General features: G+C 41.2%; 1 protein-coding gene across 3 annotated transcripts in view; it reads left to right on the top strand.

Moving 5' to 3' along the window:
* Nucleotides 1-22,333, top strand: part of trappc8 (trafficking protein particle complex subunit 8) — a 69,783-nt gene extending 47,450 nt beyond the window's left edge. For all 3 annotated transcript variants that reach the window (XM_044198989.1, XM_044198990.1, XM_044198991.1), the window contains 13 exons: nt 1-75; nt 4,495-4,600; nt 5,553-5,710; nt 6,761-7,194; nt 10,300-10,456; nt 10,574-10,670; nt 13,889-13,957; nt 14,057-14,115; nt 14,603-14,809; nt 15,533-15,634; nt 16,311-16,450; nt 18,986-19,075; nt 20,990-22,333. In XM_044198989.1, coding sequence (XP_044054924.1) covers nt 1-75; nt 4,495-4,600; nt 5,553-5,710; nt 6,761-7,194; nt 10,300-10,456; nt 10,574-10,670; nt 13,889-13,957; nt 14,057-14,115; nt 14,603-14,809; nt 15,533-15,634; nt 16,311-16,450; nt 18,986-19,075; nt 20,990-21,227 — 1,932 coding nt within the window. In that variant the 3' untranslated portion in view covers nt 21,228-22,333. The remainder of the gene's footprint in view (nt 76-4,494; nt 4,601-5,552; nt 5,711-6,760; nt 7,195-10,299; nt 10,457-10,573; nt 10,671-13,888; nt 13,958-14,056; nt 14,116-14,602; nt 14,810-15,532; nt 15,635-16,310; nt 16,451-18,985; nt 19,076-20,989) is intronic.
* Nucleotides 22,334-25,697: the final 3,364 nt, after the last annotated feature.

Genomic DNA, 25,697 nt, shown 5'->3' with positions numbered 1-25,697 from the left:
ATGTCGCAGAAAGATGACATTGTCACCACTGAGGTCATCCTGGAGTTTCATATGGGTCCAGAGGAGACCAAAATGGTAAGGTGCTCACTTGAGTCTCTGACGGTAAACTTTGGAGTGTTTGATCATTAGCATCTCAGTCAGTTTTATTGGCCTAGTATGTGTACACAGAAGGAATCCGGATCCAGTTTTTCGTTGCTCTCAGTGTACTTACACAGAAATAGAAATACTGCTAAAAACTGCAGAGACAGTAAAGTGAGTGTGTGATAGAATGAAGAGTGTAGATCAACAAATTGGTTTTTCTGCATTGTGTTATTAAGAGTTGACTTTTTAGCAAGTGGAGTAGGAATCATCAGCCTGAAGAAGTATCAAAGCCCCAGCTACAATTGGCTGGAAGGGCTGGAAACATCTCATCATGTCAAGTAAGCTGGTATGCTGTTCAATAAAACTGTCTGGCCATGTCTGAAAATTTCTGAAAATGTTTGCAGAAAGCCAACTCTAAAACTGGTTACTCTTGTGCATGTAAATGAGTGTGTGTGTTTGTGTGCACCAGATGCTCAAAAACCTGTTCACATCTGGAATAAAAATAAATACAGAGCATTAAAATGACTGAAAATTTTAAACTCTTTTAAATCTCCGGCAAATAATTATTGGGATCTTCTGCCTCATTAAATTACTTAAGGCTGAACAAAAATCTAGTTATGTTGCTGCATAACTACCTAGCAACAGCAGCGTGTGCAGATGCGGCGGCCCATAGCTCCCTCAAACTTTGCTACATTTTTGTTTTAATCTGTATTTGTATCTGAATTGCTGAAGCAAGTATTACCTATGGTAGCACGTACTACTTACTACTACAGTGGTGTGCAAAAGTGTTTGCCCCCTTCCTGATTTTTTATTTTTTTCATGTTTGTCACACTTAAATGTTTCAGATAATCAAACAAATTTAAACATTAGTCAAAGATAACACAAGTAAACACAAAATGCAGTTTTTAAATGACGGTTGTTATTATTAAGGGAAAACAAAATCCAAACCTACATGGCCCTGTGTGAAAAAGTGATTGTCCCCCTAAACCTAATAACTGGTTGGGCTACCCTTAGCAGCAACAACTGCAATCAAGCGTTTGTGATAACTTGCAATGAGTCTTTTACAGCGCTGTGGAGGAATTTTGGCCCACTCATCTTTGCAGAATAGTTGTCATTCAGCCACATTGGAGGGTTTTCGAGCATGAACTGCCTTTTTAAGGTCATGCCACAGCATCTCAATAGGATTCAGATCAGGACATTGATTAGGCCACTCCAAAGTCTGTCAGCCTCACTAGAATGCTGTATCAAATTCACAACTGAATCCATATAAGGTTCGGCTATTATGCAACAGATGTTGAATGAACATTCGCAAACAGTTTGCTCAACTTATCTCCACTAGGCCACTCCAAAGTCTTCATTTTGTTCTTCTTCAGCTATTCAGAGACCCCACAACAACATCCAAAGAACTGCAGGCCTCACTTGCTTCAGTTAAGGTCAGTGTTCATGACTCCACCATAAGAAAGAGACTGGGCAAAAATGGCCTGCATGGCGAAAACCACTGCTGAGCAAAAAGAACATTAAGGCTCGTCTCATTTTTGCCAGAAAACATCTTGATGATCCCCAAGACTTTTGGGAAAATACTCCGTGGACTAACGAGACAAAAGTTGAACTTTTTGGAAGGTGTGCGTCCCATTGCATCTGGCGTAAAAGTAACACCGCATTTCAGAAAAAGAACATCATACCAACAGTAAAATATGATGGTGGTAGTGTGATGGTCTGGGGCTGTTTTGCTGCTTCAGGACATGGAAGACTTGCTGTGATAAATGGAACCATGAATTCTGTTGTCTACCAAAAACTCCCGAAGGAGAATGTCCGGCTATCTGTTCGTGACCTCAAGCTGAAGCGAATTTGGGTTCTGCAGCAGGACAATGATCCAAAACAGACCAGCAAGTCTACCTCTGAATGGCTGAAGAAGAACAAAATGAAGGCTTTGGAGTGGCCTAGTCAAAGTCCTGACCTGAATCCTATTGAGATGCTGTGGCATGACATTAAAAAGGCAGTTCATGCTCGAAAACCCTCCAATGTGGCTGAATTACAAAAAAAAATAGACTAGAAATACACTCATCAACATCGGAAAGGGTAGCGCAGGGATTGTATTAAGTGCAGCTGACCTTGAGACGATCACTGCCCATAACATTGTAGGATCCAACCAGATCAGCTGGACCAAACATCACCGAAAGTGGTGTGAACCACAGTGGTCGAACCAGGAGGAAAGAGAGAGGAAAGGTCGTAAGACGAGAGGATGCGGCCTCTGTGTTTACATCAATGTTGCTAGGTGCTCAAACGCAGTTAAGGTGGATGGACATTGTTTCCCCGATGTAAATGGACAACTGATGGCAACTGCTCATCAGTTGGAGTACTAATCACTCACACACCGAAGGCACAGCCCTCAGGAGCAATTTGGGGTTCACTGTCTTGCCCAAGGACACTTCGACATGTGGGCTGGGGGAAGCCGGGATTGGTGGACTCTACCACTAAGCCACAGCCAACAATTTTTATTGTTAAGATTGAATTCACCAGTGTTTTTGTTGCTGGTGTTTACAATCGTCCAGATGCAAATTCAAAAAACGTACTTCAGGAACTGTATGTCATCAGCAGTCACATGACAAAATGGATGGTGTTTTTACTGTAGCTGGTGATTTTAATCAAACAGACCTCAGAACTATTTTACCTAAATTCTATCAGCATGTCCACATCCCCACCAGGGGAACAAATGCACTGAACCATGTGTACACGAACATTTCTGGCAGCTACAAAGCTCTCCCCTGCCCCCATTTTGGTCAATCAGACCATATGCCATATGCTTCTCCTGCCTACTTACATCCAGCTGATTAAAAGGGGTCAAACCATCAGTAAAAACAGTTAAGTGTGGACAGATGAAGCTACAGCAGCTCTACAGAGCTGTTTTGAGTGCACAGACTGGCTCATGTTCAGAGATGCCACCACCCAGGAGAACCACATCAACCTTGAGAAATATACATCATCAGTGACATCATACATCAGCAATGTGTTGATGATGTGGTGATCACAAAGACAATAAAATCATTCCCCAACCAGAAAGCCTGGAGGTGAGGACTCTACTCAGAGCCAAAAAACAGCTTTTCGGTCAGGATACATGGAAGCTTACAACACCACTACAGCAAGACTGAAAGCTGGCATCGAGGAGGCAAAGCTGCTGAGACATCAGGACAGACTGGAAAGAGACCTCAACGCCAACAGCACCAAAGATATGTGGCAGGCGATCAAAAACATCACAGGTTACAAAAGCAGGAGCGCCCCCATCATGTGTGAGGCTACGTTACCAGATGAGCTAAACACATTTTATGCTCGTTTTGATCTCCCCAACAAAGAGTCAGCTGTAAAGTCTACTCTGCCTCCAGAAGACCAGCCATCGTCAGTATCCACAGCAGATGTGAGAAGAATCCTGCTGAGAGTGAATATGAGTAAAGCTGCTGGGCCTGATAACATCACTGGCCATGTACTAAGAACATGTGTCGATCAGCTTGTGTTATTACTGACATTTTTAACATATCACTGTCACAGGAGATTGTTCCCACCTGCTTCAAGACAGCCACCATTGTCCCTGTACCAAAAAGTCTGCAGTGTCTAGTCTAAATGATTACCTCCCTGTGGCTCTCACCCCCATTGTGATGAAGTGCTTTGAGAAACTGGTTCTCCATCACATAAAGAACATCCCAGCCAGCCTGGACCCACACTTGTTTGCTTTCAGAACCAACAGATCCCCAGAGGATGCCATCTCCATTGCCCTCCACTCAGTCTTCACACACCTTGAGAACAACACCTACATCAGAATGTTGTTTGTTGATTTCAGCTCAACATAATCTCCCTCATGAAACCGATTGGGAAAACTTAGCACTCTGGGATTGAGTACCACACTCTGTAATTGGATATTGGACTCAAACAGACTCCAGACAGTTTAGATTGGCGGTCACTCCTCCTTCACTCTAGTGCTCAACAAAGAGCCCCCCCAGGGCTGTGTGCTCAGCCGTCTCCTGTTCACGCTGTACCCCCATGATTGCAGCCCCCAACATGGAGACAACTCTGTTGTGAAGTTTGCAGATGACACCACCATCATCGGCCAGATTTCAAACAACCATGAGAGAGATACAGAAGTATCTGCTGCCGGACCACCAGACTTCAGAGCAGCTTCTTCCCTCAGGCTGTGACACTGCTAAATTCATCCCCCATGTAAAATAGTTTTATTTCTATGACTAATTATTTATTCACCGATCTACTGTATATAATTTTTGTATATAACGTTTGTTTTTTTGTTTTTGTGAGTAGCAAAAAAGGGAACTGCAACTAAATCTTGTTTTACACCCCTGTGTTGTGAAATGATAAATAAATCAACCTTGTACCTTGTTAACAGTCACTGTGACCTTTTGATCTAAGGCTCGACTCAGGCTGCTGCCACACAGAACTGGCCAACTGAACATTGTGGGTGTGGTGTACAACCTGGCTGCAGCCTCCTCTGGAGAGATGGCTCCCAGCACTGAGGGTAAGGCAGAGAGATTTGTCAGCTGATACTTGCTTTGATTATTGTTGGCTGCTTTAGTATCAGTTCATACTCATTTTGGTCTCAGTAGACATGTCTGATATGTCATTAGGTATCCAAGCAGCAAAGCTGCTGGAACCCTATTGTATCTGTTAGGATTATTAGGGGTCCACGCATAGACTGTATAAAATATAGATGTAGTCTCTGTGATGTTACCCACAGGTTTCTGAAGAGCCTTGTGAAGCCGATGTGAAGCTCAGTGTGGGGGCTCCGGTCGATGCCATCTTGGCACTGGGCTCCTCCGCTGTTTCTTTCTTTTTTTGACAGTAAACCTTCCTCTGAACGCCAAGTTTCTTTTTTTTTATCTGAATCATCAGACACTTTTCTTGGACGCTAGGTTTTAGTTGCTGTAGCCTACTCCGTCACTACAGTTGCTCCAGAGCCATGTTGCATCATCTAGCATAGTGTGAACTCGTTTGGCAAGGGCTTGAATATAACAGATGATAATTCATATGTAAAAGTACCGCACTCTAGCTTTAAATGGATGAGTTATATAAAAATTCCCTTCCATGTTGGCTTCATTTTTCAGTCCCAGGAGGTTGCCGCTTGGGTCCAAGCAACGAAGATGCTAGATCAAATGTTTCTGAAAGTAGATTTGTACTGTATACTTCAACAGAGCAATGAATTATTTTAAAGAAAATCAAGAGTTTTGCTTCTTGTCAATTAAATAAAAAAACATGTTAACTTGTAGTTCCTTCCTTAATGGATTTACTGTCTTAGGATCCTGAACAAACACACAGTTTACTCCTCACATGTGAACGGAATTGTATTGCATTTGCATTTTCTGTTTCTTTTTGTGGCAGGTCAAAACATTTTTAGAGAAAACATTTATAAAAGGAAAGAAAAATCCCAATGACAGATCATTCACCCAGTGTGGCTTTCCTTCGGTCTACAGGCCAGCAGACGTTTGATTTGATGGTGGTTCGTGGCAGTCAGGACCTGAAGATTCAGGGCCCACGACTCAACCAGACCAAAGAAGACAAGATGTTGGTTCGACATGGTCCTGATCGCCGTCTGGATCCCATCATAATACCACCCATGCCCCTAATGGAGGTACTGTTGACTCACTGAATGTAGAGACACTCATCCCATCCTGCAGTGCTAACAGAGTCTGCCAAATCAGTTTTTTGTTGCCCCCAAACACAGTCTGAAACATTTAATGTTGAGTATGTGCTGATACTGTCATTTAATGCAATTTCCTTCTCTATATAAACTGTAGATGAAGTGACACAAGATGACTCAAAGAAAGATGCACAAAATGAACACAAGAAAAAATCATATAATCTAAAAGCTAATCATCTCCTGGCTCTAGATTCATATTTAGCGTACATGTATGAGAGTGTATCATCTTCTCATCTTACTCTGGGCAAGAAAGCAAATGAGCATATTTCCTGTGATGTCAAACTAATCCTTAAACTATTAACAATACTTTTTTCTTCATTAATTTAAATTCCAGCCACAGTAAATGTAATAGAAGTAGTATGTTATAGGTAAGTATAAGTATTTTTTAAGATCAAACGCCACAAAGTGCTTCAAAACAACAGACAAAGCAGTAGACATATAATACAGACATAAGAGGAGTAAATACAGTATATGTAATAAGTAGTAATACAAACAAAATAATTAAATGAAATAATTATAAACTCCACAATGTCAAACAGGTGGGTCTTTTACTTTTGGTCTGCTTTTTACACACCTAATCACAAAATTTCAGAGACCTACTGGTGATGTAGGGCTGCAGTATATCTATAATGTAGGCAGGTGCAGGACCATGCAAGTGCTATAAAAGTGATCACTAGAATCTTGAATTGGATCATAGTCTTTGTCACGCTTGACCATGCAGATGATGTCGAATTAAGACATTTTACCTAAAAAGCAAGATTCTGTTATTTTCTGCATGTAATATTTTCGATACACATTATCATTTTAAAGAGTCGAGATCATGTTCTATTCATCACCTACAGTCCTCTGGACTGCTCACAAAGTCTTCTGTGACACCACCAAAAGAAAATGCAAAAAATATGTGAAAGGTTATGGAGTTATGCCAATGCTGCCTGTTTATCAACTTGTGTGTGTGTGTGTGTGTGTGTGTGTGTGAGTCAGGTCTTCTTCCTGCAGTTTCCCACTGCTCTGCTGTGTGGTGAGATCAGGAAGGCCTATGTTGAGTTCTGTAATGTCAGCAGTGTTGCTTTGTGCGGCCTTCGAGTGGCATCCACACACCCCGATTTCTTCACCTTTGGCAGCCATGCCACAACACCCCTCACACCCCTCAGCCCAACCTCAGCTGAAAACTGCTCGGCCTATAAAACCTTGGCAACGCCCCCCCAGCCAGCGTCGGTGGCATCTGAGATGTTGGTTTCAGCTGAGGATTTCAGCCAGCCATCCGCGGTGATAGAGATCCCAATAGACGGCAGCATGCTGCAGCCGGGGGAGTCCACCCAGCTGCCTCTCTGGCTCAGAGGACCAGACCAGGAGGGAGTCCATGAAATCAACTTCTTGTTCTACTATGAAAGCATGGAGAAAGGAATCAAAATCAGGTAAAAATATAAGCAAACTGAAGGGAGGTGAATTGGCTTGAAGGTATGCATAATATGATTTATAGGTACACACCACTCATTTTAACATAAACATTAGCAGCTTGAATCACAAAGGAAAAGCTCATATAATAAATACATATGATCAATATGGAGCATGTTTAAGCTACAGGAAATGCATAATTAACTCATGTCTCATTGCACTAAGGGCTCAGACACACCTGCACCAGCAAAACTTCAGACCAAAATAAATTAATTTCAGTAGAATTGTGCACACAGTTTATCAGTCTTATAGCCCATTTCCACTGCAGGAACTTTCCAGGGGCCCAGGAACCTTTTCAGGAACTCAGGAACTTATCTGTGCTTCAGCTTGTGTACAGGTTCATTCACACAATAAATAGCACCATGTGCCACCAATATCAATTAGGATGAGGGTCAGACATTTCTTGTAATGTTTAATGACATTAAAAACAAACTTCTTCAGTTTGCTTCCCTGTCTGTAAAGAGAGAGAGTATGTGCAAACATTCTGAGAGCACGAACAAACAAGAAAGAGGGAGCGCTAGTGAGTGAAATTTGCAGATTATCTGAATCAGAAATACTTTATTGATCCCCGAAGGGAAACTCTTTAAGACGGAGCTACGGCAACGGGCAGCATGCGGGCTGGCGCATGCGCACACATATTATTATTTCATGGTGGTTATTAGGGTTGAGCGAGTATTCAGTACAGATAATGTACTTTACGACTACGTGCACGACTATCATCAGAGTAAAATGTGTCAATATCTGTACTCGTAAATATAGCAACTTTTTTTTTTAAACTTGTTTTGTAAATAGTTCTCTTACTCTTGTGATCAAAACATTGCTCTGAAGCTCAATTCTGAGGCTGTTCTGTAAATAGTTTTCTAATAAATATTGCAACTTCTGATCAACCTATATCAATTTCAGGCTTACATGAACAACTTCTGGTTAGTCCTGCCCACTTCCAGTTTAAGCACCACACACGTCCGGTTTAAGCCCCGCCCATTCCGAGGACATATATGAATACTAATAATTTAGCTGGCTGAACAGATACAGATAATGGTGTACTCGCTCATCCCTAGTGGTTACATAAATAGGTGAAATAAATAAACACTCAGCACATTGTCTACTGTGGATGGAGTTTTCAGTCTCCTTTTCCCTTTCTGCACATCTCCTTTATTCATTACATCCATTCAAACACCAGAGTCATGCAATAGTAAATACAAACAACGCTGTATGTTTGATGATGTAGGTGTCTGATAAGGGGGAGGTTAAGGAGATGTCAATTATTAGAAAATGGGATGATGAATGTATGGCATATAAGTAGTTTGAGAGCGTATGAAATGAATTGAATAACCTTAAGGCATCAACAGGGCCATAACAGGACTTTATGAATTAGGGATTTTTGAGCCATAGTGCATAAGTGATTTGCAACATCTCATAAAGTTCCCATACTTTTTCATTCCAAATGTTGTACTATGGAGGATGAGGTTTCAACCACCGAATTGTGATACACTTTCATGGCGACCCATAGTAGTATTTGTAACAAATAGGCATGTCCCGACTGTGTTTTTTGGCCCCGATCCGAGTCCATTAACATTATCTGCCGATTCCAAGTCCGATCTGATACATATATTAACTACTATATTAACTTGATTCAAATACAGAATGTCCTGTTTCAAAACTATTCCGTTTATAAGCTTAAATTATTGATATGATATGGATGAACGTTGAACTGGGAGAACGCGACTTCTGAGAATGACGTGAGCGATCCACTAGAGAGAAGACTCTAGTCTAATTTGGAGCTGTTCAAATTAGAGAAACATTGTTTCTGGTGTTACAGAGAAGAGGTTCTTCCCTCACAAAAGGTCTTTGACTGAGTACAGACACTGGCTTGCAGAGAGCACACAGACCCAGCAATAGACAAGTGTACAACAAGTTACTCACGGAATTAACGTTAATTATGATTTAGATATGAAATGAGATATGATCTGCTGCCAACGACATTTGTACATTTAAGCGGGCTACCTGGTTTTGTACACTGCTCTTTGCTGATAAGAAAGAGAGGGGAGATTAAACATTTCTTGGGAAAGAAATGAGTTGAGTTTACTCCATACAGCAAAAGTCTGAAAACGCTGTTTAAATTCTGTGATAAGTGATGAGAGCATAGTCAAAGTATCACAAATGATTTTATGTGTGCATACATTTGCAACGCAAGCCCATCTTTTCCTTGCAAACCTTTGCTCAGCATGTTCAGATAGCCAATGAGTTCAACTAAAAGGGTGTATAATTTGAGTAACAACCTACTTAATTCTCGCTAAAATAGATGTTAATATACATAGATCGTCATTCAATATGATGGACATTCAGTAGAGTCTTTGTGGATTGACACTATAGTTTTTTCTCTCTATTAGACGGCCATTGTGCCGGATTGCAGAGCATAGTGATATGCTTGTAGTAGAAGGGGGATATTGTCCCTTTAAAGCTTTTCTAAAATTCATAAATGTATTTATTAGATCCTGGACTTTTGTTGTTTTTAAAGGTGGAACTTGTTTCTTGTATCTGCCATGCTCAATGGGTTCATCTATGTCCTTTGGCATTGACTATGTTAATTCAGTTTCTTTTTTTCTTTTTCCCCCCCAGAAATTATGCTAAAGTACAGCAAGATCTAAGTATCTATCCATTTGTATCTAAGTATAATTTAAGCTATGTTGTAATAAAGGTAATGAATGAATGAATTAAGGAGAGACACGTTTAGTGTCCACTGCTTAGAGATAAGCTTAAGCAGTGGCCTTTACCCTATGTCCCCCTATGATCCCCTCAACATCCTTAATGTTCCCTTTCATTTTCTCAGTTTTGGATAGACTTGCGGTAGCTTAGTTCACTATTCAAAGCATTAGCATATCAAAATCTTCAGCTTCAGCACACTCTTCAACTCCTACTTTGTCACTTAGGATATATCTAACCTCAGAAGTTGATGTTATTAGCTTCAGGCCGCACTGGCAGCGAGTGCTGCTCAGACTGCTTATTATGTGTGGACAACCCATCTCCATCATCTCTTACTCTTTCTCCTCTCTCTTCATATGAAGTCATCGGGTGTTGCGTCACACAGTGTTTATCTGTGCCAGTCGGTCTCTGAGTGTGCAGGCATCGGCCTGCCGCAGCAGTGTTCCTCCACATCACAGTCTGGATGACAAAGGCAGCGGTGGAACGCTGGTCTTTATTGATGTGGAGAACATCAATACGGTGAGATACACACCTCCAGTAAACACTTATAGAATGCAGCATTTTGCTTTTGCTGTCAAGTTGAACAACCTATCAGAGCTCAAACTTTGTTTTAATCTGCCTCCTCTTGGCTCCCAGAGTGAAGCTGGTGTGCGTGAGTTCCACATCGTCCAGGTGTCCAGCAGCAGTCAACACTGGCGCCTCCACAAGTGTATCAACCCAGCCAAGGATAAAGGTGTGTCTGGCACACTGAGTCATCTCTGCTTAATTTCTTCCATGGTCTATTTCAATTTGTCCTTTTATTGGTTATTGTGTACAGCTGTATGTAGCAGTGTGAGCATTTTAACAGAACCTTTTTCATTATCTGAAAAAACAGATAAAAATAGCCAGATGAACAAATGAGCTGCAGTCTGTATTGAATACACTACTTGTTTACCCAAACCCTCTGTTTTTAATATTACACAACCCTTGTTTTCCACCCTTTCACCCGAGTTTGTGTTACTTAATTGTATCTTGAACACCAGGAGCAAGGAAGCTTTCCCAGTGTCCAGTCTTTCCCTCATAAATTTCAAGAATAGAGTCCTACAAAAAAAAGAAAAACACTTCCAGAATCCATCAACTTGTGAATATCTAGATAGTCTTTTTTCTGTTTAAGTACCATCATAGTTCATTTAGCTCAGAGAAGTCTGTATCAGTTACTTGTCACATAGCTTTTTGAGGTGGTTTCGATGGTCTATAGCAGACAGGTGGGGTCTATGTGAATGGCTAACACTCAGCCCTCCCTAAATGATTATGTGTGGGGGGCCTTTACGGGCCAAATGCATCGACCTGGAATGCAGCTCTAACAGAAGTAACCTCTGACTGGTAGGGATTGGGGAGGGGCTGGAAGGTCCATGACGCACGCAATTCGTTGCAGATGCCCTTACAGAAATATTCAACCTCTCTGGTCCCCCACTGCTCTCTTGGGCTCACAGATCTCTCGCCCCGAAGCCGACAGAGGGAGCACGTCCACCAACGTTTGTCATCTGCTTTCACCGCTATGATGTTAATGAGGACATCTTACGAAGGGCAAGGCAGAGCAAGCAGCTTGAATATTTACATCTGCCGGACTTTCCTCAAGAGATTGCCAAGAAATGTGCTGCTTATTAGGAGGTGAAGAAAATATTAAAGCAGGTGCCCAACTTAAAGTACAGACTCAGATCTCTCACTGGATTCAGAATCACTTACAACAACATGGAAAACAGGTTTGACTCACCAGCTGAAGCGATGGCTTTTGTGAAGCAGCACATCCCGATCAGAGATACTGCCCCTGCTGAAAGAGTCCCACTCCCTGCTGTTGAAAATTCTACCCGAGGTAAAATGTGATCTTTATCTGATTAGCATCCTACTCCACAGTTACAAGCCTGGCCTCAGTGCCTAGGTTAAAAACTTGTTGTTTGTCTGATCCATGCAGGCCATCATCATCTTTGCGGACTGTGCACCTAGGACCTGACCTGGCCTAGCTGTAATAATATAGCATTTTGGATCCCAGTTCTTGAACCACTGTTAGGCTACTGTAATGACCAGACTATGTTTTATTGATTTATAAGAATGCCATAAATAGGTTTGTATTCCTGTTCTTCTTGCTGTTTTCAATATTTGATTTGTCAAGATACGTTCGTTAATGGGTATCTCCTGGCTCGTATGTTTATGGTGTTCACCCAGGGTTGCGTACACTTCATTTGGGGAAGTAAATGGTAAATGGGCTGTACTTGTATAGCGCCTTTCTGACCACTCAAAGCGCTTCACACACTGATGGTAGAACTGCTCATCAGTACAAAGAAACTAATTAATTATTCACACACATTCACACACCAAAGGCACAGCCCTTGGGAGCAATTTGGGGTTCAGTGTCTTGCCCAAGGACACTTTGACATGTGGACTGAGGGAAGCCGGGATCGAACCGCCGACTTTCTGATTGGTGGACAACCCGTTCTACCACTAAGCCACAGCCACCCGTATTAGCGACTAAGTGTTAGCTTAGTTCTTTTTTGGCACATTCGTGATAGGGAGGTATGCGCTCACAGGCTTTCAGTTGTTGTGAACCTCAGGTTTACTGTTGTTGTTTTGTTGTTGTTGGGGGTTTTGTTTCCTTCTGCTTCCTCTTTTGCATAGTGTCTCCTTGACTTGCTTTGGATCTCATGGCAGGCTTCACTTAAGTGAATTTTCACTCAAAGTCTAGGGGCTGTGCCATTCTAATTTGCAAAAACACTCCCTTTGTTCTGTCTCAAGTTATTGCGGACCATAAAGGCCAATATATTATAACAACTGGTACACTCCTTTTTACTCCCATAACTCTTGCAAATGTTTATGCGCCAAACTACGACTGTAATACCTTTATGTCTTTATTTTTAGCTCTCATTCCTAACATCCAGTCTCAGTCATTAATATGGGGTAGGGACCTAAATACAGTTCTGTGCCCCCCTCTTGACAGATCCTCTAAAATAACTACTGCTCTTTCAAATTGTGCCTCTACTGTTCACTCTTTTATGCAAAAATAATAATAATAAAATATGCAATTTGTTGCATAGATAAAAACTTTATATGCTGCCCCCAATGCTTCTGCGAGGACCAGCAATATTTCTTCTGACTATTTCTCTTTACATTGAGGCACCAGACAGGGATGCCCTCTGTCTTTGGGATTTGTTGGGTCTCTGTAAATAATATTATAAAGAGTACGGTCTAGACCTGCTCTATAGGAAAAGTGCAATGAGATAACTTCTGTTATGAAGTAGTGCTATATAAATAAAATTGAATTGAATTGAATTGAATTATCTCCCCCTATTTTGCCATATCCATAGAGCCCCTAGCTATTGCTCTATGATGAAATAAGGCAATGCCTTTTCGGGGTACAACCTTAACATCTCTAAAAGTGAGTTGTTCCCTTTGAAACTCTGTGGCCTTAAACTCCCAATACTTAAATTCTAACTCAAAGTAGTCCATACTCGGTTCCAAGTCACTCGGAAACGCTTTCATCCCCAAGTCCTCCGTCATGATTTTTGACAGGACTATTTTAACTTTTATCTGGATCAACAACTCTAAACGGATAAACAGAAAATACCTTCAGAAGCCCAAAGAACTTGGTATTCTATCGTTACCCAATTTTCAGTCTTACTACTGGGCTGCCAACTTTTACTGTAAGTCATGTATTGCATGACTTACAGCTGGGGGAGCCCCTTGTGGGTGCAAATTGAGGTTGCCTCGTGCAAACCTGCTTCTTTGTAATCTCTTGTGTTTCCCTATCCCTTCTGAAAGTACTCAGACTAATAACCCTATTGTAAAACACTCTTCATGAATTTGGTCCCAGTTTCGTTCTTCACTGGAGCTAAAAGATCTCTCTATGGATGCGCCAAGTCAAACCTTTGATGTCAGTATTAATCACAGCTTCTCTCTGTCTGCCCTCTTCCCCTCCAGACTGTAAACTCACCAGCAGAGAAAGAGCTAAGCTGTGTTTCAGGGCCACACGATGCAAACCCCACCAAGGTACTTCACACAGAAAAAACAAACCACACAATGTGCTTTTATTAGATTTACAGTTTTGAATAAGCACCAATTTTGCCATGTTTTGTCTCTTCTTTCTAGCTACCTCGGATGCCGTAGAGAAATACACCTTTGCAGACCTGAATCTGGGAAATGAACGGGTAAATTGAAAGCAGAATGTTGACAGTTTAATTTGTCAGATGAATGTTCTCATTTTGATAATTTGTAATAGTTAGTTGCAATAGTTAGATTGATTTCTGATGGAATGCCCCTATAACTACTTTAAGGTTACACAAAACACAAAGTAACTGCTAAGAAATAACATAATTTTACTAAGACCCCAGGATGTTATGGGTGTTTCTGTTAGAGGCAAATGCAGTGCAACTTTATTTCATGAAGAATTGTAATTTTTTGTCTCTGTGGCTGCTGTGATAAACCTGTGGCAGTGCACCACATTCTCTGTAGGGGAAACACTTAAATAAGGGAAGATGATGAAAAGCTTAACATAGCTGCTGTGGAAGTCATGGTGGTAACATTCACACAACATCCTGGCATTCCTTGGTCTATGTGTTCTTTCTGTGTATTTTCTGCTCTCTTTGTCTACCCACCTATGCCTTCCACTCACCTCTTGCTACTGTCTCTGTGAAGATCATCAGTTCCTCCACACCCTGTGGAGATTTCTTCTTCCGTGGCTGTCGGACCTCAGAGTCTCAACGAGTATATGTGGCATCATCCAGGACATCATCCAGCAGCAAGAGTCAGGGCTCTGTATCCATTGAGGACAGAGCCTCTGACATTACCAACATTGTCAAAAAGTGTAATGAGCTGGACCTCAACATAATCGTCATCTGGAAGGTACATAACAGAGCCAGATGATAACCAGCTCCATGACACAGTGTGAGGCTAAGTGAAGCCACATGAGTCAGAGAGTGTTATAGGCGTTGTGATATAGACCATGGACAAGACACACTTGTTAGATCTAACCAAAAACCGATGAATAATGAATAGGATTCATAATTCAACAAAACAGAAATCACAACAAAGTACAGATTAGGACTCAAATGATTCATATTTTTTTATTGAATCGAAAAAAATAACTTCTTATTCTAACTTAAATCAGTCACAATGCAAACAAGCTACAGTATATACAAGGTGAACGTTTTGGCTGCTCTGACCAGCTTAAATGATGATTGTCCCCATCCACATTTTCATTAGCACCAGCAAGTTTTGAATATCCTAACACTGTTACATCACCAGGAACAAGATATTAAGAGTTTTGTGGTGGAGCACTAATCTCCTCTTGATCTTCACACCTGATTCATGCAAACACCTTGAAACTTGGGTAAACCAAGCAGAGGGTAGTGATTGACAGATGCCAATGCTTATCATCTATAAGGAATTTATCCATTAAGTCAAATCTTGCATTAAATTCTTTGCCAGTGGAGAAAAGACACCACAAAAGTCTAGATTTTTAAACTAGATTTTAATATTTTGTTCACAACTTAAAATTTAATAACTTTAATGAAACTCAGTAGTCAGTGCTTGAGTTTCCAGTTTGTGATATGTCTGTCTGTACAGGCCTATGTGGTTGAGGACAACAAACAGCTGATCCTAGAGGGCCAGCTCCATGTGGCGCTGCAGACCATCAGCAAAGAGGCCAGTTCTCTGACTGCCAAAGAGGTACAACATGCACACATACACACACACAGACACACACACACACACACCCTCACCCTCTCTCTCTCTCTCTCTTTTTTTTTTTTTTAAAGTTGAAAACATTGAAGTAGCCCCTGATATAGGATCAAAAGTGGACAACAGACCATAAATTGATTTAGTAAATAAACTGCTCAAGGTGTTGGACCTTATTTATGTTTTTTTTTTTTTTTAATGATTTAAAGATTTATTTGTCACATTTGTCACAGTAGTGAAATGTCCTGCAGAGTGGGGAGTGTACATCCGATGGTACACCACTCTGTAGGGCCCTGCAGTCCTAAGCAGAACAGTTCTCGGACCAGTTGGTGATGCCCCCTGTTAGGATGCTTTCATCATCATCAGAGGAATATAAACACAAGAATTTACCCTTGCATGTAGTTTGCATGACCAGACAAATAGTGATCTTGCCATAATTAAAATTGCTAAGACACTATACCCTGCTGGGCACTGAAATCTTTAAAATAATACAGAATGAGCAGCTTTAGACTCAAAATCTGAGTAGGGTTTTATTTTGAAAACTGACATCAACATTTGTTTTTATGGCCTCATCCAGAGCAAATGTTCTGCAGTGTAACTTTGGGTGTTTGTGTGTGTGTGTGTGTGTGTGTGTGTGTGTGTGTGTGTGTGTGTGTGTTTGTTGCAGGAAGCTCAGGAAATGGTGCTGCTCAAGTTTAAATCAGAACTGCCTCCTCCTGTCGTCCTGCCCTCTGCAGAGCTGTCGCAACTCATCAAAACCAACCTGCACTACCCTGAGACCTACACACATCCATTTGTCCAGGATAGGTGGGACACACACACACACACACACACACACACACACACAGAGTCTTGCTCATCAGTAACATATGTCATTCTAAAAAGTCATAAAAAAGGGTTTTCTCCATTATTTTATAATTGAGCTCTATCCCTGAAATGTCTCTCTGGAACATCTGATTTGGCAAATAATCAGTTAAGAAACAATTAGGAATTTGCTGTAGACAGCATTTCACAAACTTGCTAATAAGGCAAAACCGAACTGTCAGATTTTTTAAGCGAGTGTAGTCAACGTGGTATTGACAGCGAACATACATTGGAAATCTATTATATTCCATTATGTTCTAGACACTAAGTCACTCTTCTAGTTCCTGGGAACTTCAGGGACTCCGATATTAAAAGACTCAGATATATGGTAATTTATTTACAATATTTACACACATAATGAACACAGAGAGAAGACAAAATGAGATAAATGCAGGAGTCCATCATGCAAGTCAGCTGGTGGCATGGTGCTTGGCGGTCCATCGGAGCTCTCGGTAGGCCATAAATCGCAAAATGTTCAGCGTTCAGGCAGACGAAGTCTTCGACCAGATGTTGCTGGTAGATGCAGCTTTTAATGCGGGTGAATGCAAACACAGCATGTCGTTAAGGTAGCGTTGGTGATCCCATGCAAGTCAGATGGTGGTTGTTTATGTCGGTTGCCAGGGCAACCAAAGCACATGGATGGGTGAGCTGAAGGAGTCGGGCTCACACAGGACCTCTCCTGTGTCTCTACAGCTGTAGATGGTAGCTTGTTTTTTTTGGGGTTATTTGGCAGACGAACCAAGAGGCCAACACGGCACAGGCTTGAGAAGTGACAGCAAGTCTTTTCTGTTTCACTACTCCATCTCCAGTCGCTGGCTGACATGGAGATAAAGCAAATGCGCAAAGATTTGGGAGAATAGGGTGTCCAAACCAGTTATAGTCTGGGGTTGAAGAGGCAGTGACCAGGGGAGTTGACCCATGGCTTTGCGCTGGCCCTAAGGTTACACCTCTGTTAACAGATGTTCCTATACTCAAATTTGGACATGTCTTGCTATGCTATTAAATAACACCAAACATGACCTGTCTATAACTGTCGAACAAGAAGTTATCCTGACATTAATTATTATTTCTAGAATATATTTCAGAGATATCATTTAATTTCCCCAGCTTAGTAAAATGAACATTCAAAAAACATTCCAACACATGAAATTATGATATTCACATCAGAAATAGGTTTTCTGACACTTATGGCAGAGTTTTTGCAGATTTTGAAGGGAAACGGTCTCTGGGTTTCTTTTGAAGACACCGGCTGAAGTTGAAAAGGGATCATCCAAAAAGAGGTTTGTGTGTATTATTGGACGATGTCCTCTTTCACACATACCAGCATCTTGTGGATCACAATGTATGAGGAGAGAGGGAAAGGTTAAGAGGTTCAAGATCTGGTTTATGCACTACAGGAGACTGGTGGGTCTTCCTGTGGGTTGCTGTGTACTGTAGTTATCAATGTTGTACCAGTTGTTACTTTGTTAGCTTTGTTGTCACATTAATCTTTGCCCCAGGAAGATGTGTGTATGAACAGAAGGTAGAGGTGTGTATGAGCAGCTTGATATCAAAGATATCAGGCGTACATGTATGTGGCAGAGCTAGCAAGGTTACGTGTAGCATCGATCAGTTCTGACATGTAATGCAGCCACCCCAGGGTGGCAGTTTAATAACTGCCACCCAGCGTTGGTATATTTCTCCTACCAAATCCCAACTACTTTCTAAACCACCACTTTGCCTAATGTTTCAAGTATCCGTACAGTAATACATCTGACTTATATCGGAATAAAGCTTTAAATGGCTCTAACTTAGCAAAAATCTGTCAGTATCTGTGGTTGATTTTCTTCCTCTTGTTCAGCCTTCAATAACTTTGGATAAATAACCACACAACAAAACTCTCTATTTCTTTAGTACAAAGTTTATTCTTCAGATTGTAAAAAGTACAATACATATCTGGAATACGAAGGGTCTGGATTCAGAATGCAGAACAACATTTCTCCTGGCATAAATTTTTAAACCTCTCATACTAAGCTCCTCCTAATGGGATGCTTCTGGCTGGTCAATAATTCAATCAATCAGACATGGAACTTTCTGATTGATAAGATTTAGAGACATGGATTGTGTGTCACACAACTGTTGCTAAGTGAAACACCTGTCTGCTGAAACTTTCCCCTACATTCTGATACCATGGCGACTCCCGGTACGGAGATGCTCTCATCTTCTTTCTTTCAATAACAGCCCTTATATATGCCTTCTAGCATCTGCTGGATTGGATGACCTTTTCCTTCCCTTATGTTTGTGTGCTTGAATATACTTACTTTCTGATCATCAGTGCTTCATGTTTTCTATGATTAAAATTAAAACACATGGGTTATGCAAATGTTTATTTTGATTAAAATAAACACATCTATGCATTGATTATGTAAATAACACAATTTTCTTCAACAACCTCTTAGAAGAAATGGTTAGTGATGCTGTTTTTTTCTTTGTCTCTAGTCTGTGTGTGGTGCCAGTTACTCTGACTCTGTCTAACTGCTCCTTGACCCAAGTGGATGTCATCATTGACTTGCAGCACAAAAGCACCAGGTAAGTTTCTTAATAGATGATGTGTTTTTACCATACACTGTATAAAACATGGACATAGTGTCCGTGACGTCAACGTGACGGCTCTGGCCGTCGCCATCTTGGCAGTGCTTGACTCTGGCTAATCCAAAAATGGGCAAAGAAGCTGAGTCATGCCGAATGAAGCCGGGTTGCTGAACCACCTGGCGGCTAGCCACCTGAGAGGGCACCCACCTCTCACTCAAAGCGACCAAGTCCTTAATTATGCATAACTTTAAGCCTTAAGCTTTAAATTATATTTAAACGGTTAAGTTATATAAAAAAATCCTCCCCCGCACAGTTGTCATGAAGGGGGGAAATTAGCTATAGATAACCGTTTTTTTGTACCAGGCTGTAAACATATTTATTTCTGCTCTAAAGTTAGACATTTTAACATGGGGGTTATGGGGATTGACTCGCTTTTGGAGCCAGCCTCAAGTGGCGAATCGAGGAACGGCAGTTTTTGGCACTTCACGTTGGCTTAATTTTTCAGCCCCGGAGGTTGCCGCTTGGTTTTTAAACAGATATATTATCAGATATATTCCTGTTATTATTACTTTAATAATATTAATATTACCACTACCATTACATTATTACTTTTTTAAAATTCTAGGTGGAATTTGCATTGCTTCCCTCTCCCCCACCCCCCTTCTCTCTCTCTCTCGCTCGCTCGCTCGCTCGCTCTCTCTCTCTCTCTCTCTCTCTCTCTCTCTCTCTCTCTCTCTCTCTCTCTGTTATGAATTGGCGCTATATAAATAAAATTGAATTGAAAAGTATCTTTTGGGCTCTGCGCAACTCCCATGCCAGTTTGAGATGTTTCCAGTCAGGATGCTTTCTATTGCTCTTCTGTAAATGTTGGCATGGGAATTTTGCCTTCTAATGTTTCCTTAAGAAATACAGCCATTCCCAAGCTTTCTTTACCAGGGTGGAGATGTGTGATGACCATGACAGGTTCTCTGTGATGCTGATTCCCAGGAACCTAAAACTGTTCACCTGCCCCACCTCACCTCCACTGATGTAGACAGGGGTGTGTGTCTTTGCCTCCTTTTTCCTAAAATCAACGATCAGCTCCTTGGTTTTGCTGACGTTGAGCAGTAGGTTGTTCTCTGTGCACCACCCTGCAAGATTGGTAATTTCCTTGCGATATGAAGTCTCATCATTGTTTGAAATCCAGCCAATAACTCTTTCAATGTACACATTAAACTTGTACACATACTTGAGCGGTGCCTTGAAAAAATCAGTAGCTCAGTAGTTTACAGAAAGAGGAAGTCATATTATGCAGAGAATATTAGCTTTTTATTGGGTGAATAAATGTTAAAGGGAAGCTAAAAGGCAACGAGAATGCTGAGCTTTCAAGTTTCATCAGGAGTCATAACACCATCAAGCACATCATGTTTAATTAGGAAAGTAGTTTAAAAACAAGCACACAAAGGACAACCATTTACTGCATACTGCTGTAAGAAACTGAGCACAATTAGCTGATAATTAGCCTGATCAGCCACCGTCAGTAATAAATACAAACACACATTTATTAGACTGTAAACCATTAATCAAACCAGTAACTAACTGCATTCAACATCAGACAACCTTTAGCAGTTACCTAGTGTTTCTGAAGTGGTGACAAAACAAGTTACATACAGTATTAGCATTTTGAATAAAACTGTATAATCCATTAAAAATAAACTGTACTTTCCTTACTTCACTTCACTTTGGATTTTGTCGCCTCAACTTGCTACCAGCCTCTGTTGTTTAGCTGCGGTATTTTAGTGAGAGAAGACGATGGGAATGAGAGGCGAACATTTCAAAGATTAAAATTTCTCACTAAAATACGTGCTGGTTGGTGGATCAGATACCTGCCGAATTAAACACAGACTCTTAACATATCCATGCCTTTTTCAGCACTCTGGAATCTCTGGAGGTCCACAGCTTGTTCACCTGGGTGGGTCAGACCCAGTACAAGCTGCAGCTGAAGCCTCAGGAGGTGCTGTGCCTGACTCTGCGAGCCTGTTTCCTCCAGGCAGGAGTCTACAACCTTAACACTCCACGGGTCTTTGCCAAGCCAGCCGAGCAGGGCACCATGTGTGAGACGAGTCAGCAGACAGCTAGTCCTGCTCTCATAATCATCAACAACGCCTGAGCAGAGCATCATGGCCTGCAGACAGGAGGACCTGGACTCTGTGGACACAGAAACCACTGAGCAGAGTCCACAGCTGCTACTATAAATACATACACACACCATACTTGTTCTTCTTGATTAATACTGGACAGCAGGAAACACAGATGTTTTGTACCAATTAGTAAAATAGAAAAAGGTTTATTTAAAACAAACAGCTACAGTTTATAGAGATTGGTGAGCTGATGTTACAGATGAAGTGGTCAGACAGTTTATAGACCTCAAGAAGGGTTTTGATTTCATCAACCAAGCATCAAAGAATTTCACTTGCACGTTACTTTTTCTGTACGAGGCGCTCATCAACACACAGGTTTACCCTCCTACCATCCCAAGTCCTCCATATCTCTACTGTTTCCACCCACTCTGTTTCAGCATCTCAAACTGACTCGTAGAGTCAGCCATCTCAAAGCTAGGTCATCTGGCAGACACATGCTGTTAGACCAGAATGTTGACTATGATCTAAAGTCTTAAAGCAAAGTCAGAGACAGATTGCTGCACTTATTTTGAACATTGTGTGTGTCCATGTTGAACCACATCACAAGAGTGCTCACGTCACTGGAGTATTAGTTTTTGTTTGGTCCAGTTCAGCTGGATTGGCCTTTAGTTCCAAACTCTGTGGACTGATGCTGTAAATATAACTTCAATCTGCAAATATACTGAAATCTGGCGGAATCAGACGTGTCAGTGTGTGAGCAGTAGTCTTGAAATGTCAGTTACTGTGACATTCTAACAAGAGCTGTTTACATCCTGAATATTGTCTTTTCATTGAGTCTACAGCTTCGGGGCTTCCAGCTTCTCCTGAAATACTTGGCAAGAGACTGACTGGCTGAGTCTCTATGTGATTTTCATTCTGTCAGTACAACAGACTACTCATATTGCCTCATGTGCGCGCAGTTGATTTTCTAAAGTCCAGCCAATCCAATCAGCATACCCCTCTAACCTTTGTGTTTAACCTCACTATGTTGTGATCGAGCTCTTGTATGCATTGACTTGACAGCTTTTCTGAAAATTATGTATTATATTTATATAACAAATTGGATGTAAATAGAAAATAAAACTGTAACTAATGATACTGTGTGTTCTGTGAGAGACTGTCAGATATCTGTAGTAGTCTCTAGAGGGGACTTGACTAATTACTTTAGTCTGGCTACAGCCGTGCTCACAACTTTTTTATGTATGAAAACGCAATATATGGATGAAGCATAGTCAGAATCAAAATCCACTTAAGTATGTTGACCCATACAAGCAATTTGACTCTGGTTTTCAGTAGCTCTCGCACACAGTCGAGAACATTGTATAGAAAAAACAAATACATAAATATGATAAAAAATACACACGTAGACATACAGCTGAACACAGATAAGTAGACCTAATCATAAAGCTATTACTGTATATATGTATGTAGCTAGGTATGAAAACTTTTGGCAGACAATAGTCCCAAACGAATACACTGTTTACTTACTGTTTAAAGAGTTTTAAGCATGGAACCAAGCCAACCAGCTATGAGATGAATCGTGACCATAAAACTTTGATTCGGAGCAAAAAAAAAATTGGAAAACAGAAAAAGGCAAAGGTACAAGACTGTGTACAGAATTTTTTTAAGAGTGAAGGAACTGCGCATCCCATAAACCATTGCAAATGATACCTTTTCAACAACTTCCAACCTAACCTTGAATTTAATCTTTGTCATTATTATAGTGTTAGTAGTGATTCTCTAAAAAAAAACGCAGCTTGTCAGAAAGGGAAAGGTTGCTCTGTGGTAAACGAACGTAGAGTATACGGCAAAAAATTTTAATAGCGTCCAGGTTTACTTCCGGGGTATGCGGCCCACTGTAGGGCAGTAGGGTTTCTCTCGCTGACCCCATCCGCCACTGTTCACCACAGTTTCCAACATAGAGGCTAATCTGAGGGTGCTGGCATCACATAAGGAGAAGCAGGTGACCCAGGCACACACCACCACTATCTTTAGCAACGTTGTAATCCATGTCAGCACCAATAATGTAAGGAAGAAGCAGTCAGAGATCACAAAAGAAATCTTTCTTGCAAACTCCAACATCCTGGCTAGGCTAAGTCATCATCAATTAATTGTCTGATCCCTTACTCTTGAGGGGTAATGATATGATGTACAGTAGGCTTTCTTGTAGTGGCCTCGAGGCTCTTGTATTAAAACTATCTCCATCAACTATGAATTGCTTTGTCCAGGGCAACAGACTCCACCTTGTTACAAGACCAGTACCACAAGTCTCTCCTGTCACATTTGTGGTGTCAGATCACTTTCTAATTAAATTCGAAGTGACACTAGCCTGTCCTTGTAATGTTGATGCTTATGTATTCACCACTTGCCACATTGGTCTGTCAACTTTAACTGCACTTGGTGAGCCTGTGGTCCTGGCTCCTTGCACTGCAGAGACAGGCCATGTTGAAAATTCTACCAGTGACTTTAACACAGCCTTCAGTCTTCTGGATTGTTGCACCTCTTTCTACCAAAACAACCCTGGTTTACAGATGAAACACGTGCTCTTAAGCAGGCCTGCAGGAGAATGGAACACAAATAGCATAAATAAAATTGGATGTTTTCTACCTCTCATGGCAGAGTGTGCAAGTGTGCTCTGCCTGCTGCCGAAGCATCTTATTTCTCTTGGTAACAATATCAGTAACAACAAATCCTAGATTTCTTTTTGACACTGTAGCCAAACTGACTCAAAAACAGCTATCCATTAATTGCTCACCCTTTACGGCTCATGAATTTTTAGACTTTTTCTGCAGAAAAGTAGATGAGATTAGATTAGGGTTGCCAATTGTCCCTTAAAATACGAAATCGTCGTAGGCTCTATAATCAGTGCTAACAACCACTATCATCTAGTCTAAACACAATAAGCATACAACAATCAGCAAGTGTAGGGGTGTGTGTTTGATGTTCTTATATGCCGGTGGGGACAAACATTGAGGTCCCCATGGGTAGAAACTGCTTTTTGAGGGTTAAGACTTGGTTTTAGGGTACAGGTTACAATTAGGTTAGGTATTTAGTTGTGATGGTTAAGGTTAGGTTAAGGGGCTAGGGAATGCATTATGTCAATGACTGTCCCCCACGGGGTAGTGAAACAAACGTGTGTGTGTGTGTGGGACAATAGAGGGGGCAGCAGACCAGCAGTGTTATTTGTTCTAGCACTTGTAGTGCGCCATAACTATTCCATAAGCACCTTTCAATTTGAAAAGATATAGAATAGAACTCAAATCTTAAATCAAAGTCCTTCTCAACATCACATTCCCCACCCCCGGAGCACAGAGGAGAGGGCCGGACTGTAACTGATGAAATCATCATCGGTTGGAGAAATCCAAGATCAAATAGGATTATAGAATTGCAGAACAGTGTCAGCAGTTTTTAAATAATATCTTCTAATACTGTGCATATATCACCAAGTACGATTTTTGTTTTCCTGTAGTTTGTGTGTAAAATTGCTGTAGTGAACACGACTGTGCTGTCAGGCGCACAGAGCACACTGGAGACACCGCCATGGCTCACACCCACCTGGACTCACCTGGCACATCGTCACCACCTGCACTTATATAGATTGTGTAAATTAGCAAAGTCTGGAAATAAAGCCAGTGACAGCTCTCGCACAATCGTTACACATATCCTCATTATCAGTCCTAATCATAATGCAAGCCAAGCGTAACAAAACCGACATTAAAAAAATGTGTTCACCTATCAAACTTCCATCTTCAAATGATATCCCAGGGTGGTGAATACCACTGGTTGGAAAGATGTGAAGTAATCAGTATGATTCATCCCTCTTGAGTAATACTGCATGATGCGCTGGCAAAGGACAATGTAAATGGAAGGATTAGGAGGGAATAAGTGTTCCGGGGCCACAAAGATTTCCTGGCCCATGATGATGACTGGCTAATATGCTGATTTAGATTCCCTAGAGCCGTGCTGTTGGATCTATTTGCTGAACTGGGTATAGCATTAGACAGACCAACACAACGGAACTGCGCCATTCTGGTACAAATACAAGTAGGCCTAGGCTACTAATCACTCTGGGGTTTCTGGCAACCATCTGTTACCAGTTGGAATTAGCCAACAGGTGTGTATTATATATTGTTGATCATACTTATGATCAACAATATATAATGTTTACCTTTCTGCCTAAAACCCCTTTTGGGAATCATATAATTCTGTTAAAAGAAAATGCAGCTAGTTTGTGACCCCGCTGCTGTGGCCATCAAACAATATGTGTTTTCTAACCTCCACAAGCACCTTGATTTCTGTCAGAAAAACTTTTTTCGTCTTCCTCTCAGTTGTTGTTGCCATAATTCACTGTAAGCAGGCTCATTTATATGTATAGTCATGTGGTGCTTTGCATTGACCATTTTGGTTGAATGTGAGCGTGTAAAGGGCCGGATATGAGGCTGATCCACATGTGCACATTT

This window comes from Siniperca chuatsi, linkage group LG6, assembly GCF_020085105.1.
Source record: "Siniperca chuatsi isolate FFG_IHB_CAS linkage group LG6, ASM2008510v1, whole genome shotgun sequence".
Classification (NCBI taxonomy): Eukaryota; Metazoa; Chordata; class Actinopteri; order Centrarchiformes; family Sinipercidae; genus Siniperca; species Siniperca chuatsi.
This window is presented reverse-complemented; position numbering and strand designations above follow the sequence as displayed.